Raw genomic sequence first — 16,000 nt, forward strand, 5'->3', positions numbered from 1 at the left:
AATTAATACGGACTACCTTAACCTCTAAAATTCTTTTAGGAGTGTCGAGGTGCATTTCCTGTTGTGAAGTGTACTTATTGCCGGTCAGAATTCCAGCAGACAAAGTAAGTATTGATGTACAGTATTTATCAATTCACGTAGATATCTTTTGTGCTAAAGTTCATTTTTATTTATTGTGTTATATAAAGGTGAAGTATCCAAGGTAGCCTAAATTTAAGTATTGGAAGTATGAAACTTAAAATAGGAAAAAACATTTGAGAGTTTCGTTTTGGGCATTAATACTAAATAGTGTGGACAAGAACATGGTATTTTTGAGATGAAAAAATTGCTTAAAACGTATAATTTTTTAGTAGCATGATGTTTAAAATATTTATATAATATATATATATATAAAATATATATAATATATAAAATATATAATAATAATAATAATAAATAATATAAAATATATATATATATAAAATAGGATTTATAGAATAGGCCTATAAAATAAATATATTTTTATTTGACTTCCAAGAACAATCTGAAAAATAGCAAAAACTGACGAAGCAATTTAACCACCTAGGCCTATATATCACTTAGTTATCCCATCGTCTAACCGATTAGAACTTTTCACAGTTCTCGGCCTCCTGTCACTTAGCTCACTTAGTTATCCCCTATCTAATCAGCTCTAACAGTCCTAGGCCTCTTGTCACTTAGCTAACCCCTCATCTAACCCACTCTAACCTTGTCACAGTCCCAAACCTCCTGTCATTTAACTATCCCCTCATCTAATCAACTAGGCCTACTGTATAACCTTATTGTAGTCCTCGGTCCCCTATTACTCAGGTATCAGTGTCCATGTTATGCAGAATACCCGAATAATATGCCAAAGAATAGAATTTGAGGTTAGAATTGTTTCTGGTTAATGAAAGCTTTGTGTAAAGATCAGTCATCTATGATCTAATTAGACTAGTGAAAGAATTAAACAAAATCATAGGAAGTGACTGAGGCTCTGGTTTCCCTTGGCCTGCCAAACAGGCTGTTTGAAATTGAATGGTTAAAAATAATAAAAAGGCACTGGAAAACGTTTGCAGGTAGTTATTTAAAGTTTATTTATTTCTTTACAATTGCGCTACCAAAGGTAGGATGTATTTACGCACTTGGCTTCTAGTCGAATCTTATGTAACTTACCGTAAACAAAAGCAAATTCAGCAGCAACCTCAATTTCGCACCAGAATAATGGCAGTAAGTTGCTGTGAAAATGGTGTCTAGCAGAGGGGTGGGATCGCATGCTTTGCATGTAAGCTATTTGGTAGATCCATAGATAAATAGAAAGCGACTTTTTGTAAGGTCGAGTATCAGTGACAGGTTAGGTTTGGTTAGTTTAGGCTTTTGTTATTCCTTCCATGTACACATTTTTGTCAGTTGGTGGGTATTTATTTTTGTTTTAAAAAATGAAACTGCTACAATACATAGCTGCAAATACATTTTTAGGTTAGTACAGTAGCCTACATACATTCAAGTGTAGGCTATAGCGACTAAGTATTACGAAAAAAAAAATGAAAGAGCTAATGAACTTAGAGTAGTTGATCCTTTCAAAGCAGCTGAAGTTATGTTCGGAACGGATGATGATGATGAATTGTTAATATGTTACAATCTTGTATTTGTACAGAGCAATGAATTTAAAAATGATCCTTTGTTGATTTTGTGGTGCCATCATCTGTGTGTCATCAGAGTGCAGTAAGTTTGAAAAGTGATTCCGTTGTCTCTGTTTCTCGTAATTTACATATTGCGATTTTCCATTTCTTGAACATTATTTTGAGGATTGATTGATAAAAATCAATATATTTGCATTTACTGCACTAAAAGCGGAAATATGCATTAGCCTCTGAAATAAGCATATATATGCATGTCCACATTTGTGGAGTAATGGCTAGCACATCTGCCCGCAAAACCAAGTGGTCCAGGTTCGATTCACGGTCGGGGCAAGTTACCTGGTTGAGGTTTTTTCTGGGGTTTTCCCTCAACTCAATATGAGCAAATACTGGGTAACTTTCGGTGCTGGACCCTGGACGTACTAATATATATATATATATATATATATATATATATATATATATATGTGTGTGTGTGTGTGTGTGTGTGTGTGTGCACTATAAAATCCTGTCGTTTGCGTGCAAATCTCTTGACACACATTTAAATAATGGCAGCATATGATTTTGGACTATGGAGTGGAACACGTGAATATGCTAAAATCCGACACCTAGACATCAGAGACTGTTTTTACATCATCCCAGGTGAATGTGGTCGAGTCTATATATAATATAATGTTTCTGTTTTCTAAATCTTTGCTTATTTTGGTTCTATGACAATTTAAAGTCCCTCAGGACGAATTTGAAGGCACCAGCGTGTGTGTGGAGTGCAGCCCTCAGCTGTCATTCTGACAGAATTTGTTCTTAATTCTATCTAATTTTACTTTTCGTTCAGTTCATATTTCGCGCTGTTATGTAGGAGAGAAATGTGTGTGGTAGACTTACATAGAAAGAAGGATATCGATAGTATATCTCATATACATGCTGTACTTTCATACTCGTTTCCTCGATTTTCCAATTTTCAACTTTTTGTAACATTCAAAATGCTCTAATGAATGCAGTTTTTCTCCAATCTCAGTGAAATTTTGCACAGAAGTCCACAAAAGTATGTGAAGTAAACTGACACATGTGTTTTCTTCGGCTATTGAAAGTATTCAAATCATCATGTGTTGAGGATGTGATAAGGTTTAAAAAATTGAAAAATTAACAACTAAAAGGGTATATGAGGAAGTTCAATGTCTTTCTACGGAAGGATCTACACAGCGTGCTGACATCATAATAATTGACTGAGATAAAAAATCTGGTCTCATTCTTGACCCCACTATAAGGTTAGAAATTAATGAAGATCAACCAAAGCAGGTACCTGAAGAGAAACGCGCTATTTACCTTCCATGCTGTGATGATCTCAGTCATAAATATAATATTCAAGATTGGAATGTCATTGGACTTATGTTTGTTGCGCGAGGAACAATTCCCAAGTTTACATTGGAGATCCTCAGAAAATTAGATTCCTGAAAAGACTCTTCAGACAATTGCATCAACCATTTTAAAATCTTCATTGAACATCATCAATCACCATCTCTATTCATCTTTATAATATTCAATGTATATTATTTATTTTCATTAAATTTTTATCATTTTGTAGCTACCACATCTTGTCGCAGAATATTCTTTTTTAAAATTTCGTTATGTATTTTTTTTAACATTAATTTACATTTTCTTTTTTGTTCATTTGAATTGATTAGGATGCCAATATTTTAAATCCAAGATTAGGACGACTATCATTTCGATCATGTAATTCCCAAAAAGTAATTGAAAAAATTGGAAAAAATAAGGAAAGCATGTGTCATATTTAGATATATCTATCAGGAATAAATTAAATATAAATTTAAAGAAAAATTATGTAAACTTTGAAAATTGGGACAATTATAATTCATTATTAAATAAAACAACAAAAATTAATAATTATAAGTAAACTAACTGCGATATCAAAGTGAAAGTTTGTGTATTGCATGTTCACATTGTAAGAAATATGTGGTAAAATACTAGCAGGAAAGAAATGGGGATGCTCTAGGAATACTTTGAACACTACATACAAAATGTTTATACAGCCAGTGCTGACATACTGCGGAGAAATTTTAATTACTTCACCTTTCATAAACGACATAGATTATGTTCAAAACCAAACTCTCAGACTCATTACTGGTGGAATCAAAACAACTCCAATAGATTCTATGAGATTCCTCACTAATATTAACAGCATCAAAACGACAATAGAAGAAAAAGCACTGATTCAATATGAAAAACTTATCAGATTACCAGGAAACAATTGGCATTCATACAGTCCTCTCTGTAGATTGAAAACTCAAAAAAGTTTCATATCCATTGTTCAAGAATTAAAACAGAAAATCAATATCCCGAATTTAAAAGAAAACTTACAAATTAAACCAAACCCTTTAACTCTATTAAATATAGAATATCATGTAAATTTAACAGAAGAAATACTGAAATCAGAAGTAAACACTGAAACAATTGTCTTTAGAGACAATTAATATTAGGTACCCTTCAAAACTGGCTTCATTTATACACCGACGTATCCTTGATCTCCAGAGAACAAGGTGCCGGTGCAGGTGTTACGTGCTGTCTCTTCTCACTTTATAGATCTCTTGAATATGGAACAACAAGTTTTGATGGTGAAATCATTGCAATAAGTGAAAGTCTCAGGAATCTTCTATGCCACATCAATAAATTTAGGAATGCAATTATATTGTCAGACTCCAAAGCAGCTATTCTATCAATAGTCTTTAAACACATACCTTCATCTCAAACAGCAGAAATAACTAAAATGCTCTCTCAATTAATATCACTCAATAAAAGAATTGTATTCCAATGGATACCATCCCATTGTGGAATCCTGGGAAATGAGAATGTGGATGCTTTAGCAAAGAAGGGCAGCACTGCTACTTACAGACCTGTTACTAAATCTATGTATTACTCTGTGAAAAGATTTATTAAATCTACATACTTAGACTTCAACAAACAAAATTTGATAACACAATCCCAAGGGAAAAAATGGAACTCTCTGCATCAAAATCCACAGTTAATTCCCGATTTACCACGAAAATTGTCTGTAGCTGAATTTAGATTGGCAACAGGCCATGATTGTTTGGCCAAACACCTGCATAGAATTGGAATATATCAGTCCCCTAACTGGCCATTGTGCAACTCAAACCAAGAAATGGATTCGGAACACCTCAAAATCTGTGCTTCATTGGCTGGTCACGATAATATCTTTGAAAAATATTTGAATGCAAGAGGTCAAATGACTTTATTGTCAAACGCCTGGCATTAGAAAACAACAACAACAACATTTTCTTTTTTGTTCATTTGAATTGATTAGGATGCCGATATTTTAAATCCAAGATTTGGACGGCTATCATTTCGATCATGTATTTCCCAAAAAGTAATTGAAAAAAATTGGAAAAAATAAGGAAAGCGTGTGTCATATTTTAGTTATATCTATCAGGAATAAATTAAATATAAATTTAAAGAAAAATTATGTAAACTTTAAAAATTGGGACAATTATAATTCATTATTAAATAAAACAACAAAAATTAATAATTATAAGTAAACTAATTGCAATATCAAAGTGAAAGTTTGTGTATTGCATGTTCACATTGTAAGAAATATGTGGTAAAAGTTTCAGATTGATTGGTGGAAAAATGTAGAAGTTAAAAATTTCACAGATTCATAGCCTTAAATCTACCAAATGTTTGACTATCAAGATTCACATGTGTACAGCGTCAAGGATTCACAGAAATATTAGAGAAACCAAAAGTTGAACTTGTAGTAGATATACAGAAATGCTATTGTAATGACTTCAGCTTGTTGGCTGTATGAACAAGGACGACGACGACGACGATGATGATGATGATTATGATTATGATTATGATTGTGTATGTTCGGAAATAAAATGAGATTTATGTTGAAATATACCTTACTGTGAAGACACCTCACCAGTCATTGCTAGTGTTAGCGAGTGTTAAAGCCATTTTGAAAGGCAACAGACTTACTCCTGAAGTTTTGTGTTTGAATTACTTTTGTTTCCAGTAACTTCATGTTATAAATAAAAACTGAATCTGATCCACTTTCTTGACTGTTAAAAAAATCAGAATTTATCCTTCTGCATCAGTAGTAAAATAATATTTTTTATTGTTTTTATGCTTTTATATTTTATATTATATTTATTTAATCTGACAGGATTAAGGCCATAAGGCCTTCTTTTCCATCCTACCAGTAACTTTTTAGATTTTTGCGCAATTTTTTTTAAGTAGCAAAATAATTGGATTTTTAGTAGTTGAACTTAATACTCGAGTTTAATCACACTATGTATAGTGAAAAATAGGTGGTGTGCCCTGACAAGGGTTGCCAGATGTCACAGATTTTACAGGGCATTACGTACTGTATTTGTATTAAATATCCCATGTCCTGGACATTTCCTATTTCTCCTATACTTCGACGTCGAAATAAATAGGATGTCAAATTTTGCTGTGAAACGTGTTTTTTTTTTCTGCTGCCACATTGCTCTTGATGAATTTTTTTTTTTTTTTTTTCATTTTTGAGTTGGCTAACCTGACGGGTTATGTTAACCATGCATCTGTCCCCTATTTTGATTTCAGATATCTGGCAACCCTGGGCCTAAGACTGTCTTTCCTTTAAATAGTGATTATTTTGATTTCCACATAATATGCAAAATAAGAGTGTATGTGCTGTATAATAAATTTGTTTTAGGATGTAAGAAGATTGAAGTAGTAATATATATTAATTTAGTTACGTATTTTAAAAATTATGTCATGTTTTATGCAGGGCTCTTTGATTGTATTTAATTTATTTGAATTTATTATGTCTGCAGTAAAGGAAGTCCGAGTGCTATATGTAAAAAGTGTGAATTTAATGTGAAACAATTTGGGAAGCCATCAGCATGTGAATATTGTAATATTATTGCTGCATTCATTGGAAACAAATGTCAGCGGTGCACTAATTCGGAAAAGAGATATGGACCTCCTGTCACATGTGAGCAGTGCAAGCAGAAGTGTGCCTTTGATAGAAAGGATGAAGATAAAAAGGTATTAAAATTATTCATTAATACTACAACAATAGATAAGTTTAAAATAATAAGTATATCTATCACACCCTTTTACCAACATATCACAATATTTGTGTTATGATTATCAAAATGTTATAATAAAGGTTAGTTCCTCTTTTTTTTTTTTTTTTGTTATGTAAATAAAAATCTCGAAAAGGTAAACATTTAATTGAAGTTGATAATACATAACTTAAAAAATTAATAACACTATTATTTCAGTATGCTTTTAGACCTTAACGAGTTCTTAAGTTTGAAAAACTGGTAAGAATTTCATTAATAAGAAAATTTCGTATATAAGGGTGATTGAAAAGTAAGGGGAAATGATTTTTATAAGCAAGATGAATCAATGCAGCCTGGTGAAACTAATACATGTTGTGGCAGCTCTAGTGAAGTTATTCACATCATGCAGCAGATGACAGCACAAGCATGCCTTAGAAAATATTGTTTACATCTTGATTATTGAGCAGTAAAGAATCATTACACTGTTTTGATGACAGGGCAGAGAGATATTCACATGAAAATGTTGGCTGCAGTATAGTGAGAACTGATGGCCGAAAGGGAAGTTTATCAAAGGATAAGAAAGTTCCAATGTCATTGTTCTTTGGTTTATTAATTAATCTGAAAAACTAAATACAATAAAATATATAGCGCAAAACAAAAACATAACAAGCCAACACAAACAATACACGAGAATAAATACATAACATTAACATACAAAATTGCAACTTCATTCAGAACACTAAAATACAAGATAGCATATAAAACAAATAACACAGTACAGAAATATCTAAATAATCACATCAAACAAACAAACAAATATAATTCAACTGGAGTTTACAAATTAAATTGCAGATTTTTACAGAGGACAGACTGGAAGATCATTCCAAATAAGATACAGTGAACACATTAAAGCTATAACTAAACCATACATCACATAAAATTACGCAGAACATATTGCTAACAACAATCACGACTACAATAACATAGAAACAGATATGGTAGTACTACACATCACACCAAAATGTCCACAGTTAAACATATTAGAACAATATGAAATATACAAGCACACAATTACACACCCATAGCATATACTTAATTCACAATTACAATTCAATACACATAGATTATTCGATATCATAATACACGACACACAAATAACCTCCCCCACCATAAGAACAACACACCCCCACCCCCACAACTGATGAAAGCAAATGCCGGAAATCAAGATCAGCTGGAGCAGCAGTAGTTCGAAAGACACTGAAGATGACAACCATACTGGTGTTGAAACGGGACCCATCTGCCATAAAGTACATTACTTTTTTTTTAAATTATAACACTTTTAATGCTTTAACTACAGAAAGTTTTAAAGTTTTAATCAAGTGTCGAAGTGAACATAAGAAACAATAAAAAGTTTTTGGAATTGTGAATTTTCAGAATGTTCATTTTGTGATTTGTACCATATCAGAGTGCTATTTAAAAAATTACTCCAAAGATTTTTAATATCCTGTAGTAATTCTTTTTTCTGCCTGAAAGGTAACATTCATGTTAACAAACCCTAACTCATTGGTTAGAATATCTGAACTGCAAAAGAAATAAAAATAATTTTTCTTTAAATATTTAAATTTTTAAGAAATTTGTCATTGAATTTTTTTTGTTTTGTTTTATTTCTGTTAAAAACAGGTTAAAATTGAGCTACAGTTTGTTGATCTCACTAAGAAAAAGGGCCATGCAAAATTTCATACAATTTAAAAAAAAATCGTGAAAGATATCATTTAAACAATTTTGAAAAATGGTTTTGAGAAAATGTGCAATAAAATTACATACTTCTGGCTGGCTTGCATTGTATTTGCATGGTAGAGCATTTTAATGCATAACTTTGTCAATTTTATAGGGATCTTAAAATTTCTTTCACAGATATAACACTTCATTCATTCATTTAGTGTTCTGCCCAAGGGTAAACCCAGCTTTCTCCAGTCTTTCCTATTTTCTGCCTTCCTCTTTGTTTCCTCATATGATCCATATATCTTAATGTCGTCTATGATCTGATATCTTCTTCTACTCCGAACTCTTCTCCCATTCACCATTCCTTCCAGTGCATCCTTCAGTAGGCAGTTTCTTCTCACAGTGACCCAACCAATTCCTTTTCTTCTTCCTGATCAGTTTCAGCATCATTCTTTCTTCACCCACACTTTCCAACACAGCTTCATTTCAGCTTCAGCTTCATATAAAACTTAGAGTTCATAATTATTAATAAATTAATATAAGACAAATGAAAAATCAATTATTATTTTGACCCTTGAAGACAAGGATGAACGTCACAAATGGTCAAAGCTTGCTGCTTTTCTGATGCTAACTCCTAAGCATACAGTCATGATGTTAACACTGTTCTATAAAGTATGCTTTTGTTGCCATCTTTGCAGAGTATGAAATACTTTCCATATTTGTTCCTCATCTTAGTCTTCTCAGGTTGCTTTCATCCATCTTGAAAAAAAAAAAAAAGGAATATTGCCCTCTATTTATGAATGACCCTTATAATAAGTTCAAACTGAACCATCACAATGAATTATAAGCAAATGAATGTATAATATTATCTTTGTATTAATACTAAATAATTTATTGTTGTTTGGAGTAGTAATGTATCTGCATTGTACGAAAAATTATGTTTCATATCAAACACTTCTTGCAAAACATTTTTGATCTTAGTCATAAAATTTCCATAGCAAATTCCACTTCAGAATTAATTTAATTCCAGTTGGGATCAAAATGTTAAAAGTAAATATGTTTGCTATTTTTACGTAAAATTGGACAATAAAAATTATTTTAATAACATAACCTTAAACAAATTTCCTTAAGGGGATACATTTATGTTTAATTTTGTGTTATTTTCAACATTTAATTTATCCAAGTAGTAATAAATTGTAATGTTTATTTTATGTTTTCGTGCTTTGGAGAATGCTTACATCATTTGACCATATCCTAATTCCTTCCTTCCTTTGTTTTCCATATGTACAGGTGATGTTGGATGATGACCTATCTTACATGCAGGTATGTTATGACACGTCTTACTTTACAAGTGTTTTATTCAGGACTGGTGATTCTGTTGAGTGAATTCCAGAAAATGTTAGGTACAGGCTGTGGTACCATAACAAAACTGCACAAGATATGAGACATTGTAACATTTCGTTCTTTGTTAGAATTTTGAGGTTATAAATAATTTACAGTGTAATGTAGTACTATATCTCAGCATTGACTAATGAAGTAATTTGAAATACCTTATGCACATAAGTATTTTTCATCTTCAAGATGTTTGTCCGTAAAGTAACCAGCCATTTAATATACACTCTTCCCGAAAAGTTTCAGAGGATTATACTTTTTGAATGAATAGAGGTAGAAATGTAATATTGGTACCAGACGAAAATAAAACTCTCAAAGTTTTTCGTGTGTAAGTTTGAGATACTGAAGGAAACAAAAGATAATAACACTTGAACAAATGCAATAATTTTCATTGATAGAGTTTCCTGTTTTAAGTATAATGATGTTATGACTGATATAAAAGAGAAGATTGCAGCTGGGAATCGAGGTCTTTGGGCATTGAATAAAACTATGAAGTCCAGGTGTATCTCAAGAAAAGCTAAAATAAGAATATATAAAACTATTATTAAACCAATAGTAGTATATGGAAGTAAACCTGGACTCTATCTGAAAGGGCAATAAAGATCTTAAATGCCTGGGAAAGGAAAGTATTACGGAAAATCTTTGGGTCTACTTATGAGCAAGGGTTTTGGCGAATCAAAACAATATCAACATTGTTGTTGACATAAAACTCAGAAGGTTAGAGTGGCTGGGACACGTAGCCAGGATGGAGAACAATCGCACACCCAAAGCTCTACTAGATGCATTGCCAGTAGGAAGAAGGAAAGTCGGACGACCTAAATTGAGATGGCTGGATGACGTTCAGGCTGACCTAACAAGAGTTGGAGTTAGGAGATGGAGAACACGAGCATTAGACAGGAGTGATTGGTCAGATGTTCTGAGGGAGGCTAAGGCTAAACTATAAGGGCCGTAATGCCAATGATGATGATGATGAATAATTTTCATTGTTATATTTAATTATACAAGATGGATGTCAAAAGAAAAATGCAATGTGTTTTGTGGCTGGCAAAATTTTGTGACTCATTAAACATATCCATAGCAAACTCATACCTTTTGTGATAATCATCTGTATGAAGTGCATGTAACAATTGAAGTTTATAAGGAGTCAGATGAAGACGTTTCTTTAAAGCTCTATGAACTGTTGTTTTCAGAAGTCCTAAGTTGTCAGACACATTTACGAACTGATTTCTTTGGACTCTGAACAAATGCTCTTTGGATGGTTTTTACCATTTCATCATTTGTCGATGGTCTTCCAGTATGCTTTTTCTCTAGTAGGCTTCCAATCTCTTTTAACTGACTGTCCCAACGATGAATGTTATTCTCGTGTGGTGGTTCTTTGTTAAGTATGTGACGAAATTCATGTTGTACATGAGTCACAGATTAAAATTTTGCCAGCCACAAAACACATTGCCCTTTTCTTTGGATATCCATTTTGTATAATTAATTGTAACAATGAAAATTATTGCATTCGTTCGATTTTTACCGTCTTTTGTTTCCTTCAGTGTCTCAAATTTACAGACGAAAAACTTTGAGACTTTTATTTTCATTTGCACCAATATTACCGGTACATATTTCTACCTCTATCATCATCATCATCGTCCTTGCAGGTATTAGGCCTAGTGGCCTGTTACGGTCTCCGTCCATCTTTTCAGGGGGCATCCCAAAGATCGTCTTCCATGTGGTACATAGCGGAGAATTTGTGTTGGGAGTCTGGAACGGTCCATTCTATTGACATGGTTAAGCCATTTTTGTCTACTGGGTGTTCAGTTCAAAATGTGTCATGGCTCGCTGTATGCCGTCATGTGGCTAGCCGATGAGCCTAGAGAATTCAATCTTCCTACACTTCCGCAGAGGTGTATAACCTATGAGGCAGAGAAGTTGCCTAGCAAGTACTGCATTCATTCTGAAGAGTACGTACGGTAACGCCGGTAGTGGCAGGAATGTGAACTGTTTGGAAATACGTACTGTCGGGATATGGGGAGAGGGTTAAGACGATTACTTACGTATTTGTTGACATTAATTTCGACGGTCAACATGGACACGGAGCATTTGATTTGTGTTGTGGAATGTTACCGTACGCAACCGATGATAACAAATACCTTGCATACGACTTGCCAGCGCAAAAGACAGTTCGAAAGAGGTTATGGTAGCACACAGACCTTACAGACCTCCACCTGTTGCTACGACGTTCAAGTTATACCGTACACGTTCTCAAGTTCAGATTGAAGAACGCCTTGAATAATAGGCAACTTCTCTGACATATAAGCTGAAATTCGCTTCAAATCGGTGACTCAACAACAGTGACGTCATGACACACTTTGAAATGAACACCCAGTGTAGTGGTTGAGATGTTCATAAATAGATGTAATTTTCAATTCTTTTGTAATTAGTTCATTCCTTTTGTGGTCAAGCAAGCTGTAGCCGGCAGTCCTCCTTAGAAATCTCATTTCCGCAGTTGTTAGGCGTTGAACATCTGAGTTTCGGACAGTCCAGGCCTCACTACCATACATGAGAACAGGTCTTGCTAGAACTTTATATGCTTTTAACCTGGTATGTTTTTGGGTTTTCGTGGTTGTGAAAACCTGGTTGATGGTTCTTAAGGCTCTATTAAAATGTTGAATATTTTCAGATATATCAGTAATAGGTAAATATGTCAAATTATAATCTAAATATTTAAATGAGTTTACCTGTTCTAACGTATGGGTTCCAATGCAAATTTTACTCCTAACTGGCTGTTTACCTTGGAACGCCATAATTTTTGTTTTGCAAATTAATCTTTCAGGAATAACTCCCTGTAAAGTTAATTTGAATAATTTCGAGGGAAAAATTGTTCCGGGGCTGGGTATCGAACCCGGGACCTTTGGTTAAACGTACCAATGCTCTCCCACTGAGCTACCTGGGAACTCTTCCCTCGAAATTATTCAAATTAACTTTACAGGGAGTTATTCCTGAAAGCTTAATTTGCATAATACACGTCACTGTACGTAACAGGAAACCACAATTTAAAGTCACACAGAGTTAGTGTGCATTCAAATGTTGGTTGCTTGACGGTTGTCAGCCCACTTTGAGGTCTGTGGATATAGAGGGAAAAAATTGGATCGGTGTCGGATAGAGTTCCCGGGTAGCTCAGTGGGAGAGCATTGGTACGTTTAACCAAAAGTCCCGGGTTCGATACCCGGCCCCGGAACAATTTTTCCCTCGAAATTATTCAAATTTTTGTTTTGTTTGGGGAAATTTTCATGTTGAAATTTTGTTCTACCTCTATTCATTCAAAATATATGATCCTCTGAAACCCCACCATGACTTCTGGGACACAATGTATATATAAAAATGTAGTTTATAGGTAGATTTAAAATACTTTGTGATCGCCAGCTAATGCATCCTGAGAGCAATGTTGCTGTACATTTCACTCTTTCAATGCTTCATGTGCATGCAATGTCAGTGTGTTTTGAAACTGAACAAGCATAATTTATTTATGGTAATAATTGAGCTTAGGAAGTGACTGAAGGACCTCGACAATTGGCAGCAAAAGACTATGACAAAGAAAAAGAAAAAGATTTATGACAGTATGTTTAAAATTCTAGAAATAAAACTAAAATAAAAATGGCATAAATTGCAAGAAATTTATAAATGGGCTGAGTTTTACATCTGACTTTGTTACTGTGAAAAAAAAAAAAAAAGTGTTAATACAGGATGTTCCTAAAATAATTAATTTGAAATCAGAAAAGTTATAAGAAAGTGGATTATTTCCTTTTTATTCACAAGCTTATATTTGTGTGTAATTGTGATGGAGATGAGAGTGGTAGATTTCGTACAGTTTAGTCCACTCATTTACTAGATGTGAAAACATTTAATTGGGACCTGGGGTCTGGAATGAGGATTGTGGTGATGTAAGTATTTACTTATTTGTTTCCATTTTGTGTAACTCTGTTTGTTATATTTATATGAAGGTTTGCGGCAATGTAAGTATTTACCTCTTATCTTCTGCCATAATTAAGGAAGTATACAAATTTATTATAATTCCATAAAGCTTCATTTATTGGATACAATCGTATGCACCATCACATGTTTTAAGTGTGTCAACAATAATGTAATATATAGTTGCACATTACACACCGTACTGTACATAAAATAACACGTTCATAAAGTCATAGGACATTAAAGTTACTGAACTCTTACTGATATTCTTTTCTTCTACACTTCTGCCTGTTCCAGTTTCACAGATTTTTCCATCATTTCCTAGAGCTGCCTTTATCTAGCATATCTTTTCAGTTGCAATCATAAGCTATTTTAGATAATCTGATATTTTCTTTTTCGAGTAAATTTTATATTATCTCATTTTGTCGAGCATTTTGCAGCCTTATACAGTGTGTTCAACAAAAAGTTGCAGGCTTTGATATTAAATAATATTCACTAACATAAACGAAAAACTTATAAAAACATGTCCAAAAACAATGCCCTTGAAGTTACAGATGATTTCTTTGCTAACCGACTGACACCACATAGAGCATTTGGTGTAGTAATAACATTGCAGGCTTTGTAGCTTTGTGGGTATTATTTTTGGACAAATATTTATTAGAAATTTTAATTATTTTAGTGAATGATCCTGCCATTGAAATCTGTGATTCTGTTTGGACACACTGTATAATAATTATTTTTGCGCTGCTTGCATATTATTAAATTATTTTGTACATCCAAATTTTCTGCGAAGACAACATTGGTATGGCCATTGCTTCATCGGATTTTATCTTAATGTATCTTCAGACTTAATTTTGAAGTTAATCTTTCTAATCAATTTTTCTAATAATTCTGACTTTAAAAAATCACGAGCTGCTTACGTTACCGGTATTCTTCAGTATTTCTTAATCATTTATTTACAAGTCATAGTCCACACCTGTGGAGTAACGGTTAGCACGTCTGGCCGCGAAACCAGGTGGCCCGGGTTCGATTCCCGGTCGGGGAAAGTTACCTGGTTGAGGTTTTTTCCGGGGTTTTCCCTCAACCCAATATGAGCCAATGCTGGGTAACTTTCGGTGCTGGACCCCGGACTCATTTCATCGGCATTATCACCTTCATCTCATTCAGACACTAAATAACCTAAGCTGTTGATAAAGCGTCGTAAAATAACCTACTACAAGTCATAAAATAGTCCTGGAAGAGAAATCAGCTGTAATTTTTTTTAACAATTTCTCATACATATTAATAATTATTTCAATTGGGTAATATTCTCATTACCATCTATCATTAGGATAACGAATTCTGCCTACGTTAAGAGTAGAAAGTCTTAAGGCTGGTTCACAATAAACCGGGAACGAAAACGACAACGAGAACTAGAACGGAAATATTGTTAAAATATATGCTTTTAAATGTGAGCATTCACAACTAAGTATTGTGAATGCTCACATTTAAATACATTTATTTTAACATTATTTTTGTTCTCGTTCTCGTTTCCGTTCCCGGTTTATTGTGAACCAGCCTTTAGTTGACATATCAGAAAGCATTAGGTAGGAAGCTGCGCAGTTTTCGTAGGATTGTTAATTTATTATTGCCCCAGTGTTTTGTACAACTGGATTTGAGTGTTATATATGGCCTGTTTTACGTGCAGGTTGACGGGAAGTTATTGTGTTGGCTATGTACATTATCTTATAAACGAGCTCTTGCAAAGACAAAGCAGAGTGACGCAGAAAGGCGAGCCCACATCAAGTTAGCAGCTCAGAGAGCCGCCAAAAACAAGGAACATGGAAAGTAAGTACAGTAAGAACATTAGAGATATTTGTGTATTTAATATGTAATGGTGAACAAAATTCAGTGAGCAAATTGATCACCTAGATCTAATACCACATATGTGATTTACTGATTATTGTGCTTTTCAGTGGTTCAAATAGAATGTATAAATAATAAACAGTTTTATTTATTTACAGTCAACTTTGGATATAGTGAACTCTATTATAAAGAACATTCGGCCTAAATCGTTGGTCCTGTCCCGCATACATTAAAAAGTATATTAATATTTTCGTTTATAGTGAACCCTCGCTTCGGTTATAGTGAACCTTAAAAATTGAAGTTACAAGAGTTGTTATCCTGACAAATTCTTATTTGAAGTCATCATCATCATCATCATCATCA

At 33.4% G+C, this 16,000-nt stretch overlaps 1 protein-coding gene and 1 long non-coding RNA gene across 3 annotated transcripts in view; one reads left to right on the forward strand and one right to left on the reverse strand.

The window, feature by feature from the left end:
- Nucleotides 1-16,000, reverse strand: part of LOC138704671 (uncharacterized) — a 464,077-nt gene that overhangs the window by 105,291 nt on the left and 342,786 nt on the right. The gene's annotated exons all lie outside the window — the stretch shown is intronic.
- The window catches only part of LOC138704670 (protein FAM76A), a 32,527-nt gene that overhangs the window by 358 nt on the left and 16,169 nt on the right, over nt 1-16,000 (forward strand). The window contains exons 2-5 of one of the 2 annotated variants that reach the window (XM_069832794.1): nt 40-104; nt 6,488-6,701; nt 9,734-9,766; nt 15,480-15,619. In XM_069832794.1, coding sequence (XP_069688895.1) covers nt 40-104; nt 6,488-6,701; nt 9,734-9,766; nt 15,480-15,619 — 452 coding nt within the window. The remainder of the gene's footprint in view (nt 1-39; nt 105-6,487; nt 6,702-9,733; nt 9,767-15,479; nt 15,620-16,000) is intronic. The other variant, XM_069832795.1, reaches the window with a different exon arrangement.

Source organism: Periplaneta americana, chromosome 8 (genome assembly GCF_040183065.1).
Source record: "Periplaneta americana isolate PAMFEO1 chromosome 8, P.americana_PAMFEO1_priV1, whole genome shotgun sequence".
NCBI classification, from domain to species: Eukaryota; Metazoa; Arthropoda; class Insecta; order Blattodea; family Blattidae; genus Periplaneta; species Periplaneta americana.